At 39.4% G+C, this 13,694-nt stretch overlaps 1 protein-coding gene across 5 annotated transcripts in view; it reads left to right on the top strand.

Annotated features, from left to right (window-relative positions):
- Nucleotides 1–13,694, top strand: part of RFX3 (regulatory factor X3) — a 118,939-nt gene that overhangs the window by 23,830 nt on the left and 81,415 nt on the right. Inside the window, exon 1 of one of the 5 annotated variants that reach the window (XM_033085591.2) lies at nt 7,088–7,136. The exons of 2 other annotated variants lie outside the window; for them this stretch is intronic. In XM_033085591.2, the coding sequence (XP_032941482.1) occupies nt 7,112–7,136 (25 nt within the window). In that variant the 5' untranslated portion in view covers nt 7,088–7,111. Of the gene's footprint in view, nt 1–7,087; nt 7,137–12,677; nt 12,722–13,694 lie in introns of those variants that run through there. 2 more of the 5 variants (XM_033085587.2, XM_033085589.2) reach the window with 2 other exon arrangements.

The raw sequence follows: 13,694 nt of genomic DNA, 5'->3' as shown, positions 1-13,694 counted from the left end.
CTGCCTGACAGGGTGTCAGGTTGTACCCTGACTTTGTCAGGGTTTGGAGTTTGTTTCTTTGAAGTACTGTATTTCTATTTTGATTTCCCTAGTAAAGAACTGTTATTCCTAATTCCCATATTTTTTCCTGAAAGCCCCTTGATTTCAAAATTATAGTAATTTGGAGGGAGGGGGTTTACATTCTGCATTTCAAAGAGAAGTTCCTGCCCTTCTCAGCAGACACCTGTCCTCCAAACTAAAACAGCAACTTTGTGTTTTTTGTCCGTACATAAGCCGCACCTGATTATAAGCCACACTTTGGGTTTGGACCAAAATTTTAGTCAAAACGGTGTGGCTTATAATTGTGAAATTACTGTAATTTTACGTGTATAAGGCGCACCCTTTTGACTAACATTTTGGTCTGAACCTGGGAGTGTGCCTTATACCCCGGAGCGCCTTATATATGGACAAAGTTCAGAAATTTGCCGACCCAGAAGTGCGAGCCCGCAGCAACCCCGACCCGAGCTCGCTCAGCCCTGGCGGCAGCCCCAAGCAGGGCAGAGCTCGCCCGGCCCTGAGCCGAGCCAGTAAACCCCACAATTGCGCAAGTCTGTTACTACTTCGTTACTTTGTTGCACACAGATCCTCACCGCAAAAAAAGAGTCCGCCTTATATGCCGGTGCGCCTTATATATGGACAAAGTTCAGAAATTTGCCGACACCCGGAAATACGCCTTATACTCCGGTGCGCCTTATACTTGTGAAATTGCCGTATTTACTTTCCAGAAGTAAAAACTCCTTTTCCATTCAAATCAAAAGAGCAGAGGTTAGGTATTTGACACTGTGTCAGATATGATAGTAATAAGTGCTTCTTTGTTTCCTGTGCTTTCAGGTGAAACACACCTGGAAAGGATATTTTGCATTTGTTAGAGCTTACAATTTTCATGAAAGAGGGAAAAAATATTTAATATAATAACTAAAAACTAGGAGGACAAAAAACTGATTGTAGAGTCTTGTAGCATGTAACAATGGAAAATTTTGAGGAACAAAAATGGAAGGTGAGCAAAAGAGAAAAGAAAATAGTTTTTTTATTTATTTTTTTTTTTTAACTGTAAGAATATGTAATTTTAGGAAATTTGTTCAAGTGTTTGGAAATGTAAAAAAAGACTGAGAGAAGGTAGGTCTCTGAAGTTTAGAGGACAATAGCAAACAAGAAGGTTGGCAGAAACTCTGTTGTCTCTGGGCTATTCATTTATCCTCCTACTGAATTGCTGTGAAATGTAACGTGTTGTGGCGGGACATTGTATGTTTAATTCTATTTTTTAAAAATTGCTACTGTTGATATGCAATTTATTTTCAGTATTTTCCATTTCATATAAACACATTCTATTCTCATATTGATTTATTGTAAGAACAATTACACTACAATTTAGTGTAAGAAGTCAAAATGTTTTTTTTTTTTTTTTTGTTTAATATCTGTAAGTTGAAAAGCATAGTTTGGAATAATTGACCAAACACCATTTCTGAAAAGAACATCTCATGTGCTTTCTGCTTATTTTTTGTTCTGGTGTCTTTCTTTTCTCAATACACTAACTATGACTAAAATAACAAATACAAGCAATAATGTTGGTTTATGTAGTTAAATGCTGTGTAAAATTACAAGATGTTTAAAAATGCACAGTTTTTTTAATAGGTAAAGGATCAGGCTGAAGTAGTTAATGCTTCTAAGCAAAAAGCTGTATTAGCGTTAAGTGTAGTTGTGTGAAGGATTACAAGATCTAATTAATTTTTTGGACTTAATTGCTGTTTATATGCAACTGGAGCATGTATGATATTCTTCTTTCATAAATTTACCCATGTAGAATATTCACTCTTTGATCATATACTGTTATTTATGCCACATTTATCTGCCAAGAAGAGTGAAGAATGTCAATGAGATGTTTTTCTGCTTAATTAAATACTTAACACCCAGCTTAATAGATCTACATCACATAAACATAGCCGTTAGTCAGATATAAGTACAGAATGCTGTTTGTGCATTGAACCTGAACTTGTGTGTTCAGTATCTCTCTTTTTGATGCACTCTTCAAGATTTTCTATTGGAAAGAAAGGTATAGGAAACTCCTGTGCAGTATACTTGCTTTAATCTAGGGAGGACAAAGATGTAAAAAAATAATCTTTAACGGTGACCTTTTGAAGAGAGAGATGGAATTTTCACATTATGAGACTTATACCTGTTTATATGAGATTTATATATTTTTATATGTCTGAAAAGTAATTCTTCAGCATGCTCTCATTTTATCCTTTTTTTGGAAGGGTTTCATTATTGGAAAATTCTGAGTTATCTAAAATTTGCAGATTTTTCTTAGGTATTTTCCTGTGTTTCTGACAATTAAGAATCTAAGATTTTTGTAGTGTTCTGAGAAAAAAAAATTTTGACATCTTTCTTCCAAATGCATTTTATGCCATAATAAATAGGAGAGTATCTAAATAGTATTGCTAAATATTACATACAACTTTACATTTATACTTTCATATACTAGTTCTTCGTGCTTCATGTTTTTAATAGAATTTTTTGACTATTCTGAAAATACTGACTATAATCATACAATCTTAAATGTTGCCCTTGGGGCTACCTATTTAGTATTAATTATTGATGAGAAGCTGTCATAGGAATATAAGAATTTTGCAGATATAGCATGTGAATTGCAGTCTCTCATAATTTAATTTTTGAAACATACTAGAACAAAAAGCCCTTGAAACATGGGTAATTTCTAGGTCTTTCTAGAAGCACGGAAATTTTCTATTGCAGTCATTGAAGGTACTGACCTATAATGCAAACCTTATTTTAATTTTCTATTACTTGATCGTGGGATATAACTACCAAGCCAAAATCAGTCAGTAACGTGAAGTTATTTATGCCTTGAGATAACATGCCATTCAGTTTTTACATAAATATGAGAATAGTGGTGACACCACCTTACAGTAATTTACCTCCCTGAAATAAAATATATTAAGCTTCTAATAATTAGATAAATGATACTGTTATTACAGTAATTTCACGATTACAAACCACACCTGATTATAAGCTGCACTTCCGGGGTGTCAGCAAATTTTTCAATCACAGTGAGGATCCATGTGCAACTTTCACAAAGTTGCCAATTAGTAACAGAATCGTGGGATCGCGGGGTTTGCTGGCTCGGCTTGGGGCCAGGTAGGCTCGGCCCACTCGGGGCTGCCGATGGGGCCGGGTGGCCCAGCTCGGCACTGCTGCTCGGCGGGGCTGCTCGGGGCCATCCAGGCGGTGCTGCCACCGCTGCTGGGCTCGCTCGCCCCTGCCCACACTGCCGCCTCCGCGTTTGCTTGCCCTGGCCCGACACTGCTGGCCCTGGCTCTACCGGGCTTCCCCGCGCCACCGGGCGGCCCCGCACCACCAAGGCTCCAGCTTGGCTTGGGCTGCCGCAGGCTCACACTTCCTGGTTGGCAACTTTTAGAACATTGTCCATATATAAGCTGCTCTGGATTACAAGCTGCACTTCCAGGTTCGGACCAAAATTTTAGTCAAAATGGTGCGGCTTATAATCGTGAAATTACTGTACTTGAAGTCTCAGTAGCTAGGCCTGTTTTTTCCTTTTCTGTAGAAGACAGTCTCTTTTGAACTTGAAGGTTGCTTTGACATGACAAATGTGACATTAAAATCAGTATAGTTCCTTTGAATAATTAATTGGGATGCCAGTGCTTTTATAAAAGTGGCAAATGTAGGATGTATTGTTACTTCAAAATAATTTATAATTGTAGTAATTCTTACTGTAAAAACATAGTGTTGTGGGTTCAGACATACATCAGTTCTTTTAAAAAGTTTCATTTCCTTAGTGTATTTGACTAGGTAATGTAATCAAAATTCATTAACATGTCAGTTGTGCCATGTAATTGAATTTGGGGGCAGGGGATATGCCCAATTGAATTCAAGTACTATTTCTGCATTCTTTGATATTATTGTTTTTAATATCTTAAACAAAACCATTGTAGTGTTGAAAAAGTACCTTTTACTAGGTAATGATGCCTTAAATGTGGAGAGTTTGACTCCCAACTTGTACCAGTAGTCACTTCTGACTGCACACTACAATTCTTTCCTGCACTTTTCACTTCCATTCTTTATTTCTTCTTCAGTATGTGAGACAAATGCATAATGAAAAAAGCAAGTAGTTTTATTTTCAGTTGTATCAATGAAATCTCAAACTGTAGCTGTATGACTAAAACCATGATGATGTCACACTCTTGCATACCCTCCAGTGGGTTTGATCAAAAGGGAGCAGCTGCTGACTGTGAAGAATAAGTTGCTGTCAATGCTCTCTTTGGGGATTATTTAAATATAGAAATGTGTGGAATGGAGGATAGGGAATGAAATGTCCAGACAGTAATTGAAGATGTGTTCTTTAGGTGCAGTTTGTGGCAGATCTGGTAGAAAAGGACAATGGTAAAGGCCAAGGTATCCAAGGTACATTCTTCACCTTGGTCTTTATTGGTAAGATCTGCCTTCTGGTGTTGCAGGTACCAGTGGAAAACTGGTGGATCACGGAAGGTTTGTCCTCTGTGGAGGAGTGTCAGGTTCTGACTAAACAAACAGGACATACAAAATTCCATTGATTCTGGGAAAATGCACACAGGAATGCTGAGGGAGCTGACCAATGTCACTGAGAGATCACTCTTGATTTGTTTGAAAGCTCATGGTGGTCTCGGAATGTTCCAGTTGTGGGGTTGGGATTACTTGTTTTCACTAAATTTTTCATCCATGCTTCTGTCTGTAGACAATTACCATAGAAATGCAGTTGTTTTATATATATTCTTACTAAAAATAACTACACATTCTTCCACATGTCTTAGTCCATTTTATTAAACTTTTTTTTTCTCCCTGAATTAATAGATATCTTTATGGTGTTCACTTTTGCTTAGGGTTGTATTTTCTTTTTTGGTACAATACTGACTAAAACCAGATACTAGCACTGGATAATGGAGCTATTCAGCTACAGTTTCAGAAAATTTATTCTGAATGCAACATGATATGATTTGGTTAAAATGCTTTCAATGCTCTTTTGCTTTCTGGTTTATTAAAGAGGCTTTAGGATAGTATAGACTTTGCTAGTAAAAGACTAATGTAAGGACATAATTAAAGAATAGAATTGTTCATGGTGAGTTGAATTTCATTAATTTAGTCAGTTAAATACCTTAATTAAAAAACCTATTGAGTTAAATCTGAACTAAATGTGGGAGCATAGTGATAGTCTAGATGCTAAAGTAAATTGCATAGAACTATTCCTTGCTTTTCATTTATGCTGGTGTAATTAAAAAGATCCCATGTCAACGTTCCCATGGCTTTGTCACTGCGTAACTTACTATGTGACCTGCTGTTCAGCAATAGCTTATTCCTCATGATTTGCTTTTAAATGGGCAATCTAATTTTTACAGATTATACAATTGCCATCACTGTCTATTGTTCATCTGGGAATATTTGAATTAAAATTATTAGATATTTGGGAATTGATTTATTGGTCATAAATGTTAGCCATATCTTATTTCCATAGGAATTATCTGTCAGGACTCAATTGTTACAGTCAACAATTTCAGTCGTAAAAATGTGTGAATAATTGATTTTGTGCTGTAAATTGCCATTTCTTTACTACTGGATATTACTGGTTCAGAAATGGGAAGGTTGATGAAGAGGATTGAATGGTTGAAAAGGCAGAGAGACAAATCAAAGGTCATGAAAAAGAGTGTGGGAAAACAGAGTACTGAACTTAAAAGATTCTTAGCTCTTAGACAAGGATCTTCACTGCATGGGCCAGGATGCCTAAGAGTTATTTTTGTTTTTCTAGCCTAGAGGTTATATAGAGAGCAAAATGTCTACTGGATTTATTGAGGAATTTTTTTCCGCGCTTAAGTCGGTTAAGTACTAAGGACATGCAATACAGCAAGTGGCTATATGGAAATAGATGTTCATTTTGAGGATATTATTAGAGTGTAGAGCTGAGGATACTCAGTTCTACTGCTAGCTCTGAATTCAACCCTCTAATAAGGTACTAAAATGAATTTAGTAAGCAGCCAAAATAGAGTTTCCATGGACTGGAACTTCTGGGATTAGCTGCAGCTTAGCAACATTCTTAGTGTATTAAAGTCTGTGTAATTCACAATTGTATTTCAGAAGCTAATATAATTAAGATAATTTTTGGAGTTTATGTTCATTCATGACTATAGCATAATAGAGCTACATTGGTTTATCAGTTCGTCTTCAATGATACTATTGAAGTTGACCTAATAACATCTTCATTAACTGAATTTTAAAAAGTAAGTTCATAAGCTCAGTCACTGTAGGGGAACTTCTAATGTAGTACGTTACCTTGATGGTCAGATAACTGATTTATCAGTGTGATCTAGTATGACAGAGATACCTACTCAAAGCACTTAAACTGAAATGTGGGTAAGAAAGATTGTACCAGTGATTATATTTTAATCTTCCATTATATTTCATTAATTTCAGATGTTTCATGTTTTAAAGAAATTTCTGCATACTACAGGAAGAAAGATCAAAACCAAGCAAATTCTCTATAGGTATCAGTCAGTCTCTATCAGTAATCATGAGAAGTTGGGAAAAAATGAGGTGATGGATTTCAGGCAGGCATGCATTTGGAGTTAAAAACTACCAGGTGTGTATAGTATTTCTAGTAGGTGCTTGTCATAGTAAGAATTGGTGTCTCAGCCTGTTTTCAAGTATCTCTACAGTAGCTAATTTTATTTTTATCCACTTGGTGTTTAAGATTTCAGGGTATTTAAAGACTTCAACTTCCATACCGTTAACTATTTAAGAATGGTTATGTAAATAACTGTTTTGCTTTCTTTGCACTGCTTCTGTATTTATATAATTTATATACTATGGCAGTAGTGGTGATGGGCATTTTAGTTAGGGACTGTTAATTTCTTATGTTTGGGGTTTTCTTTGACCTTGCTTGAAAACATGTAGACCCCTGTCCTGATTCTTTTTTTAGGCTGAACTGGAATACCACTATACCAATGCTAAACTGGAATGAGAACTAGACAACATTCAGTGTAATAAAGATTGATCAGAAACCCTGGAGCACATGAATGCATTTTTTAAATTTAAGGGTAAGACAGAACACACTTTGAGAAAGAGCTGTCCTTACTAAACTGCGTCTCTAGATACTTGTAGAAAATGTATAGGAAGTATTCTTAAAACTGTGCAGTCACAACGTTATAATATACTACTTCCTAGTTTCCCATGCTGTAATGAATGTGTAAGAAAGCTATGTGAATGAATTGATACCTTACCTTGTTGTTACACCTCCCTCGTGTGTGTCTGTGTGTGTGTTTTTGCCACCCTGTGGGCCAATTTTCTTTTTTTTTCTAGAATTAATTCTTCCTTTATTCCCTGGAGAGGAGCAGTTAAGTTTTTTCTTACATGGATTTTTGTACAGTTAACTCTTCTACAAACCTTCAATTTCTGCTATCAATGGCTGGAATTTAAAAAGATTCTAGCAACGTGTTTTTTCTTCAGCTTACTTTTTAGCATATGTGAATTTAAGAACAAAAATGTTTAAAATGACCTGGAGTTTCAATTGACAGCTTGACAATGTGGTCTCTTCATTGGTTGTCCTCTACTTGAACACCTTCCTCTATGGACAGTTGACTGTTACAGCAGTTTCTAAATGGAAGATGTTTTTAGGAAATCAGATTTTGTGCAGGGGAGTCAGTACATTTGTGAAAGCAGACGTAAAGGAGGGTGAGGCCAACTGGTGAGACCTTAACTGTAGCATGGAGGATTGAGGAAGCATGTTGTAATTAATAAGCACATGCTCTGGTTGGAGGTGGAAAAGGATCAAGACATTCAATACAAGAATAGGGAAGGAAAAGTTTCAGAACTATTGTAGCATAGATAGATTTCTATAAAATATAGTTATTTTTAGTTTTTGAAAAATATATAGTGAAAACTAACAAAGATTTCATGAAAGCTCTAGAGGCAGTGACTTCTGTACCTTAAACAGTTAGAAAAGTGAGGACAGAAAGTACACTTTTCATCCTCTTCTTCATGTCTGCCCACCACCTCTTCCTTTGCCCTTGCTTTGTCCTCTTTTCTGCTTTTTTCCCTTTCTTATACTTTGCCAGAAAAGAAACTGTGATAGAAGAAGACAGTGAAAGAAGAGAGTTTAAAGTGTCCTTAAAATACATACTCTCACAAGACTTAGGTTTCTCTTGATTAAAGTTTAAATTTGCAACCACTACTCTTGCAGTGATTTTTAGATTAAATTTTTTATACAGGGTGATTCTTTACAACAAAATTCTAGTTATGATAATAAAAAAATGAAGATATTTATTTCATAAAGCATATGCACATTTAAAATAATACAGGGAATTGTTTATTAAAAATAAATTATTCAATTTTTATGCCTGATGTGTTCACTCTTTTGTAGATACTTACTGTTTTGTGTGAGGTTAGACCTCCGGTGCACTCCGTGACTTCAACAGTTTTGTTATAACATCCTGCTTTCCAGAAAGGAGACAGGGCAGGGGGGAATGAAGTTTAAATGTGGAATATATTTTAGCTTCTCCAAAGCTTATGTTGACATAAACAGATCTAGGTCTTTATGGTTTGCATTTGCAGTTAATTAGCTTTCTCTTCCTTAACAAACAAAGCAAATGGCATCACAAGACACTTGTTACCTTTTCTGTCACTCTAATAATAATTTACGTATTTAACTTATGCAGATTCTTCAAATGTTTTTAGCGCTAACCTTCCTACATTACATGTAATGGAAGTGATAAGTGAAAGTCGCAAAACGTTTGTGTTGTAAGAGAAAGCATAATTGACAGCTACATTCCTCTCTATAGAAAGAAAAAAAAAGCATGTGGTAGAGCCTGAACAGTGTCCTAAATATATAAACCTTACCACTTGAGATTTCAAAAGTTGACCTTGAAAAATGATTGCAACTTTAGGTTGCTTTTGGTATGGAAACAATTCTTTAAATATTATTTTGAAAACAAGGTCTTGTTTTGTTGGTTTTGGTTTTGTATTTTTAAAAATTTTTGTTTGCAGTATCAGAAATAGAAATTACAGAGAAAAGAAAATTTATTTGATACTCTGAAGTAACCCTTTACCTTGTTGGAAATTAACCGGTGTCAAAACTGTCAAATCCAAATAGGTAAAATGGAAGACACAGAAAAAGAAACTAATATACTAAAATCCACTGTGTTAATGTGAAATAATATGGGACTTAACAGTAATACTTTGTGAGAGATGGTTATGAGCTACAATAATGTGTTTTTCTAAATTGAAGGCTTACATGTCTATTGAAGAGAAAGGAAGATCCAGAAATAAGGGTGTTAATCTGGAAATTTGCAGTTTGTTCCCTATGTGGCTAATTCTCTGTGTTGTCCAGAATTGTTTAGGCCTACATACCTGAAGGTACTCAGGAGCCTAATTCCTCTTAGCTGTTCCTTAGTCAGAGTTTCTAAGTATTAGGGGTTTGTTGGTTGTGATATTTTTTCTTCTTTTTTTCTCAAAAGTGTACTTTTTTTTAACATATTGAGGTTTAGCACCTTGAATACATTGTGGAATTTAGAAGGAAATTGCTAGGATTTAAGAGATGCCAGTCTTTTTAATGTTTTTAGTACTTTTTATATGGAGTATTTTTCAGTCAGATTGAAGCGCTTCTATCTGAATAAAATAATATATTGGTATAAAATTGAAATATCCTAGTCAGCAGAGAAGAAATGAGGATAAATTGAGGGCTAAAAGTGTTTAGCATCTACGAGTCTCCAGAAAAATGTTGTGGAACTCAAATATAAGTGTTTTTTTCTTGATCTTAGCAATTTATTTCACAAAGATTGATCCTTATTGTTGTTTGTCAATGCAAGAATGTAAATTGCTAAAGTACAGTAATTTCATGACCATAAGGCGCACTGCACTATAAGGCGCACTCCTGGGAGTTGGCAAATTTTGCAACTTTGTAGATCATATAAGGCGCACTGGACTATAAGGCGCACTTTTTTTTTGCAGCAAGGCTCCACCTCCAGCTCCCCCCGCGTGTTTGCTGGCCAAGGCCCCACCTCCATCCAGCTACCATGGCACCATGGCCCTGTCTCCACCCAGCAGCCCCGACCCCGCCTCCAGCCAGGAGCCCCGGCCTCGCAGCCCCGCAGGCACCCAGTGGCCCCAGTCCTGCAGGCACCCAGCAGCTGCAGCCCCAGTCCCGCAGGCCCCCAGCAGCCCCGGTCCCGCAGCCCCATGGGCACCTGGAAGCCCCAGTCCCGCGGGCACCCTACAGCCCTGGTCCTGCAGGCACCAGCAGCCCTGGTCCCACGGCCCCACAGGCACCCTGCAGCCCCGGTCCTGCAGGCACCCAGCAGCCCTGGTCCTGCAGGCACCTGGAAGCCCCGGTCCTGCGGGCAGCTGGCAGTCCTGGCCCCGTGGGCACCCGGCAGTCCCGGCCCCACGGCCCCGCCTCCACCCGGCAGCTGCAGCCGCGCGGCCCCACCTCCACCCAGCAGCCATGGCCCTGCTGGCTCCCCCTGCGGCTCGCAGCTCTCACTTCCGGGTTTGCAAATTTCCGAACTTTGTCCATCAGATAAGGCGTACCGGACTATAAGGCGCACTTACGGGTTTGGGGGAAAATTTTAGTCAAAAGGGTGCGCCTTATAGTTGTGAAATTACTGTAATTTAAAAGGAGATTTATTTCCTCATGGCTTTTAGTCACTACCAATCACTGTTACAAACCAGTCCTTGCAGTTGTGTATTGCCCACAAGCTTGCTGAGGTGCACTGTGTTCCATCCTCTAGGTCGTCAATGAAGACATTAAACAGTTCTGTACCCAGTATTGATCCTTGCAACTGATGGCCACCTGCTGGACTTTGTGCCACTGGTGACAACTCTCTCTTGTTAAATTCTGTTCAGAGCTCTTGTGAAATGTGGATATCACCAAATACATGTTTCAGAACTTCAAGGACTTTAATATGCATGCTTTCTAGTCCCAAGAAGTTACTAGTGGGGCAGGCTCTCTCTTGGGCCATAGTGTTGCAGTTATATGCAGTTATGTGAAAAAGACTCATGGGACATACTCGAAGTTGTGTGTGCCCTGGTTCACTGACTGGTTCATAAGGGTTGCGCGACAGGCATTGCTGTCAAATTCTTACTACATTTGTTAGGCTGATTATAATCTTAATTCCTGCTTTGTTCAAATCTCATATTATAGCACTATATTTTTATTTTCCGTTAATGATGGCTATGTTCCTGATGACACAACAGTGCCAGGTTTCAAGTGTATCCCAATGTAACTGTATTATGGTTTTGAGCAGAAAAGGGGGGAAGGGTACTAAATCTTTGGGTTTTTTTGACACAAGATTGTAATTATTCAAATCTATTTTTAAAACAGATTAGATACAATCCTTTTATTAATTTTCATTTTCCTTGCCTTGTGCTTTCATCAGTAGTAGTATTCTTCCCTTTGCTTTTTAATTATTACCTAATTTTCTAATTTACTTAATGAGTGAAATTATATAAATCCTACTCAACTTTCCTTATTTCCTATTTTAAAGCTCTCTCTACAGCATGTGGCAATAAATTGCAAATCTACCATTGCAAATAAAATTGGGTTTTAACTTTGAAAACAATCCATCTCAATGAATTACTGGTAGTGACCAAATAGCCTATAAACTTGATGATAGAGTCAGCTCTTAAGCTATTATATTTTATTGAGGTTTTATTGTGCTTTTGTGAAGACGATTTCATGTTCTTTAGTCTGTGAGAAATGTTGCAGAGGATACAGTTGCTACTTGTCTTCTTTTAGAGTCTGTATTTGTTGTTAGTTATTACCTTCTCCTTCCATTGTGTCAGTCTGGTTTCTAGCTCTAATAAAATAGGGCTTCAAATAATGTGCTGCTTATCCTAAGCTAAGACACAACAGAATTTTTTTTGTAATTTGATTATCATGAAGATACATCAATCTTCATGCAAAAGTTAGACAATAGCTTTTAAGACTGAAGTTATAAAGTGCTAATATACTGTGACTTTGATGTAATATATTAACTGCTGAAAGTATTCTTATCGACATTTATTGCAGAGTGTGCTAACAGTAACAGTTTAATTTATGACAGCTTGCTAAAGGAAGTATGCCCTTATTTGCTTGAGGTCACATTCTACTTTTGCACTTTGTGTACTACTTGTGTACCTACTTTCTGTTAAAATCACCCTTTTCTTCAGTGATAGCTCTTGGAATTTTTGTTGTTCCTTGTCGGTTTTTTTCCTTATTCTTGCTTAGATATACCTATACACTTGTTGGCATTTGTTGAAAACTTCATAAAAACAGAAAAAACAATCCATCTTCTTGTTCACCTATGCAGTTTATCTGTATAAGGCAATCTGATACAAGGCAAGGAACGTTTATGTAAAAAACAAACAAACGAAAAAATAAAAAATGTACTGTGCTTTTGGAATGCAATTCGTTTCAGTATCTGCAGTGCATAGGAAGTTCTTGTAAGAAGACAGACTGAAATTCTTGCAAGTAATCATATGCCCATAAAAACTGTCACAGTTTTAGCTCACTCCTCCTTTTTGTGCCATGACTCATTTTAAAAGGTGCAGCGTTTGACCCCAGCTGGGAAGTAAGCACTATGAAGTCCCTCGCTCACTCCCCTTCAGCAGCTGCCTCCCCCCACTCATCCACTGCGGTGGAGAAAAGGTAAACTTGATCGGTTAAGGCAAAAACACTTTATTTATTTAAACGAAATGTAATTAGTAACGAAAAAGAGCGTGCAATATACCAAGGGGCTGTGAGAGACGCGTGCTCCGGAAAGGCTCTGGATGTTCATTCCAAGGGCAGGAGGGCCGTGAGCCGCGCCCCCAGCACGGCAGGGCGAGCGGCCGAGCGCTACCCTGCAGCTATGGGGCAGAGGTGTCGGAGCTCCTTGGAGCTGTCCCTTGGCGCCTTGCCGGCCGCCCCCTCCTCCCGGCAGCGCGATCGCGGTGGGGCCGCGGGCGCAGCTGGTAGCGCCGGCGCGGGGATGTGGCGCGCACGCTGTGCCCGGCCGCGGCGCTCTGCTGGCAGCCGGACGGGCCGACCTCGTACTCCTCGTAGTCGTCGTCCGCCCGCACCGTGTGCAGGATGCGGCCGAAGCGCTGCCTGCAGAGCGGGCAGGCGGCGCGCACGGCAGCCCACTGCCGGATGCAGCCGAAACAGAAGGTGTGCAGGCATGTGCCCACGTGGGCCGCGTTGTCCAGGTCGCCCAGGCAGATGGGGCACAGCCCGGCTGCCGCTGGCTCCCGCTGGCCCCCGCTCGAGCCGGCCGGCGGGGCTGAGGCGCTCTCCTGCCGAGCCTCCTCGGCACCGCGCGCCATGTGCTGCCAAGAGAGCGGCCGAGGGCCCGAGCTGCTGTGGAGCCGGGAACCGGCAGCAGAGAAGGGCGCAGGGCCTGGGCAGAGGGGAGAGAGGATGGAGAGGGGCTTCCCGAAGGGTCTCGGTGTGGGGCAGAGGGGAGAGAGGGGCTTCCCGAAGAGTCTCGGTGTGGGGCAGAGAGGGGGGACAGGAACCTTCGTCTCCTCGCAGGGAAAGAAGACCTTACTGGAAAGTGATGGAGCAGCCCCTCAGCTGCCTTCCACAGGTGCCTCGCCCTCTGTTCCCCTCAGGCACGCTGCCCCCCATTCCAGGAGAATTG

Source organism: Catharus ustulatus, chromosome Z, assembly GCF_009819885.2.
Source record: "Catharus ustulatus isolate bCatUst1 chromosome Z, bCatUst1.pri.v2, whole genome shotgun sequence".
Taxonomy (NCBI): domain Eukaryota; kingdom Metazoa; phylum Chordata; class Aves; order Passeriformes; family Turdidae; genus Catharus; species Catharus ustulatus.
Note: the sequence above shows the minus strand (reverse complement) of the source record. Positions and strands in the feature narration are given on the sequence as shown.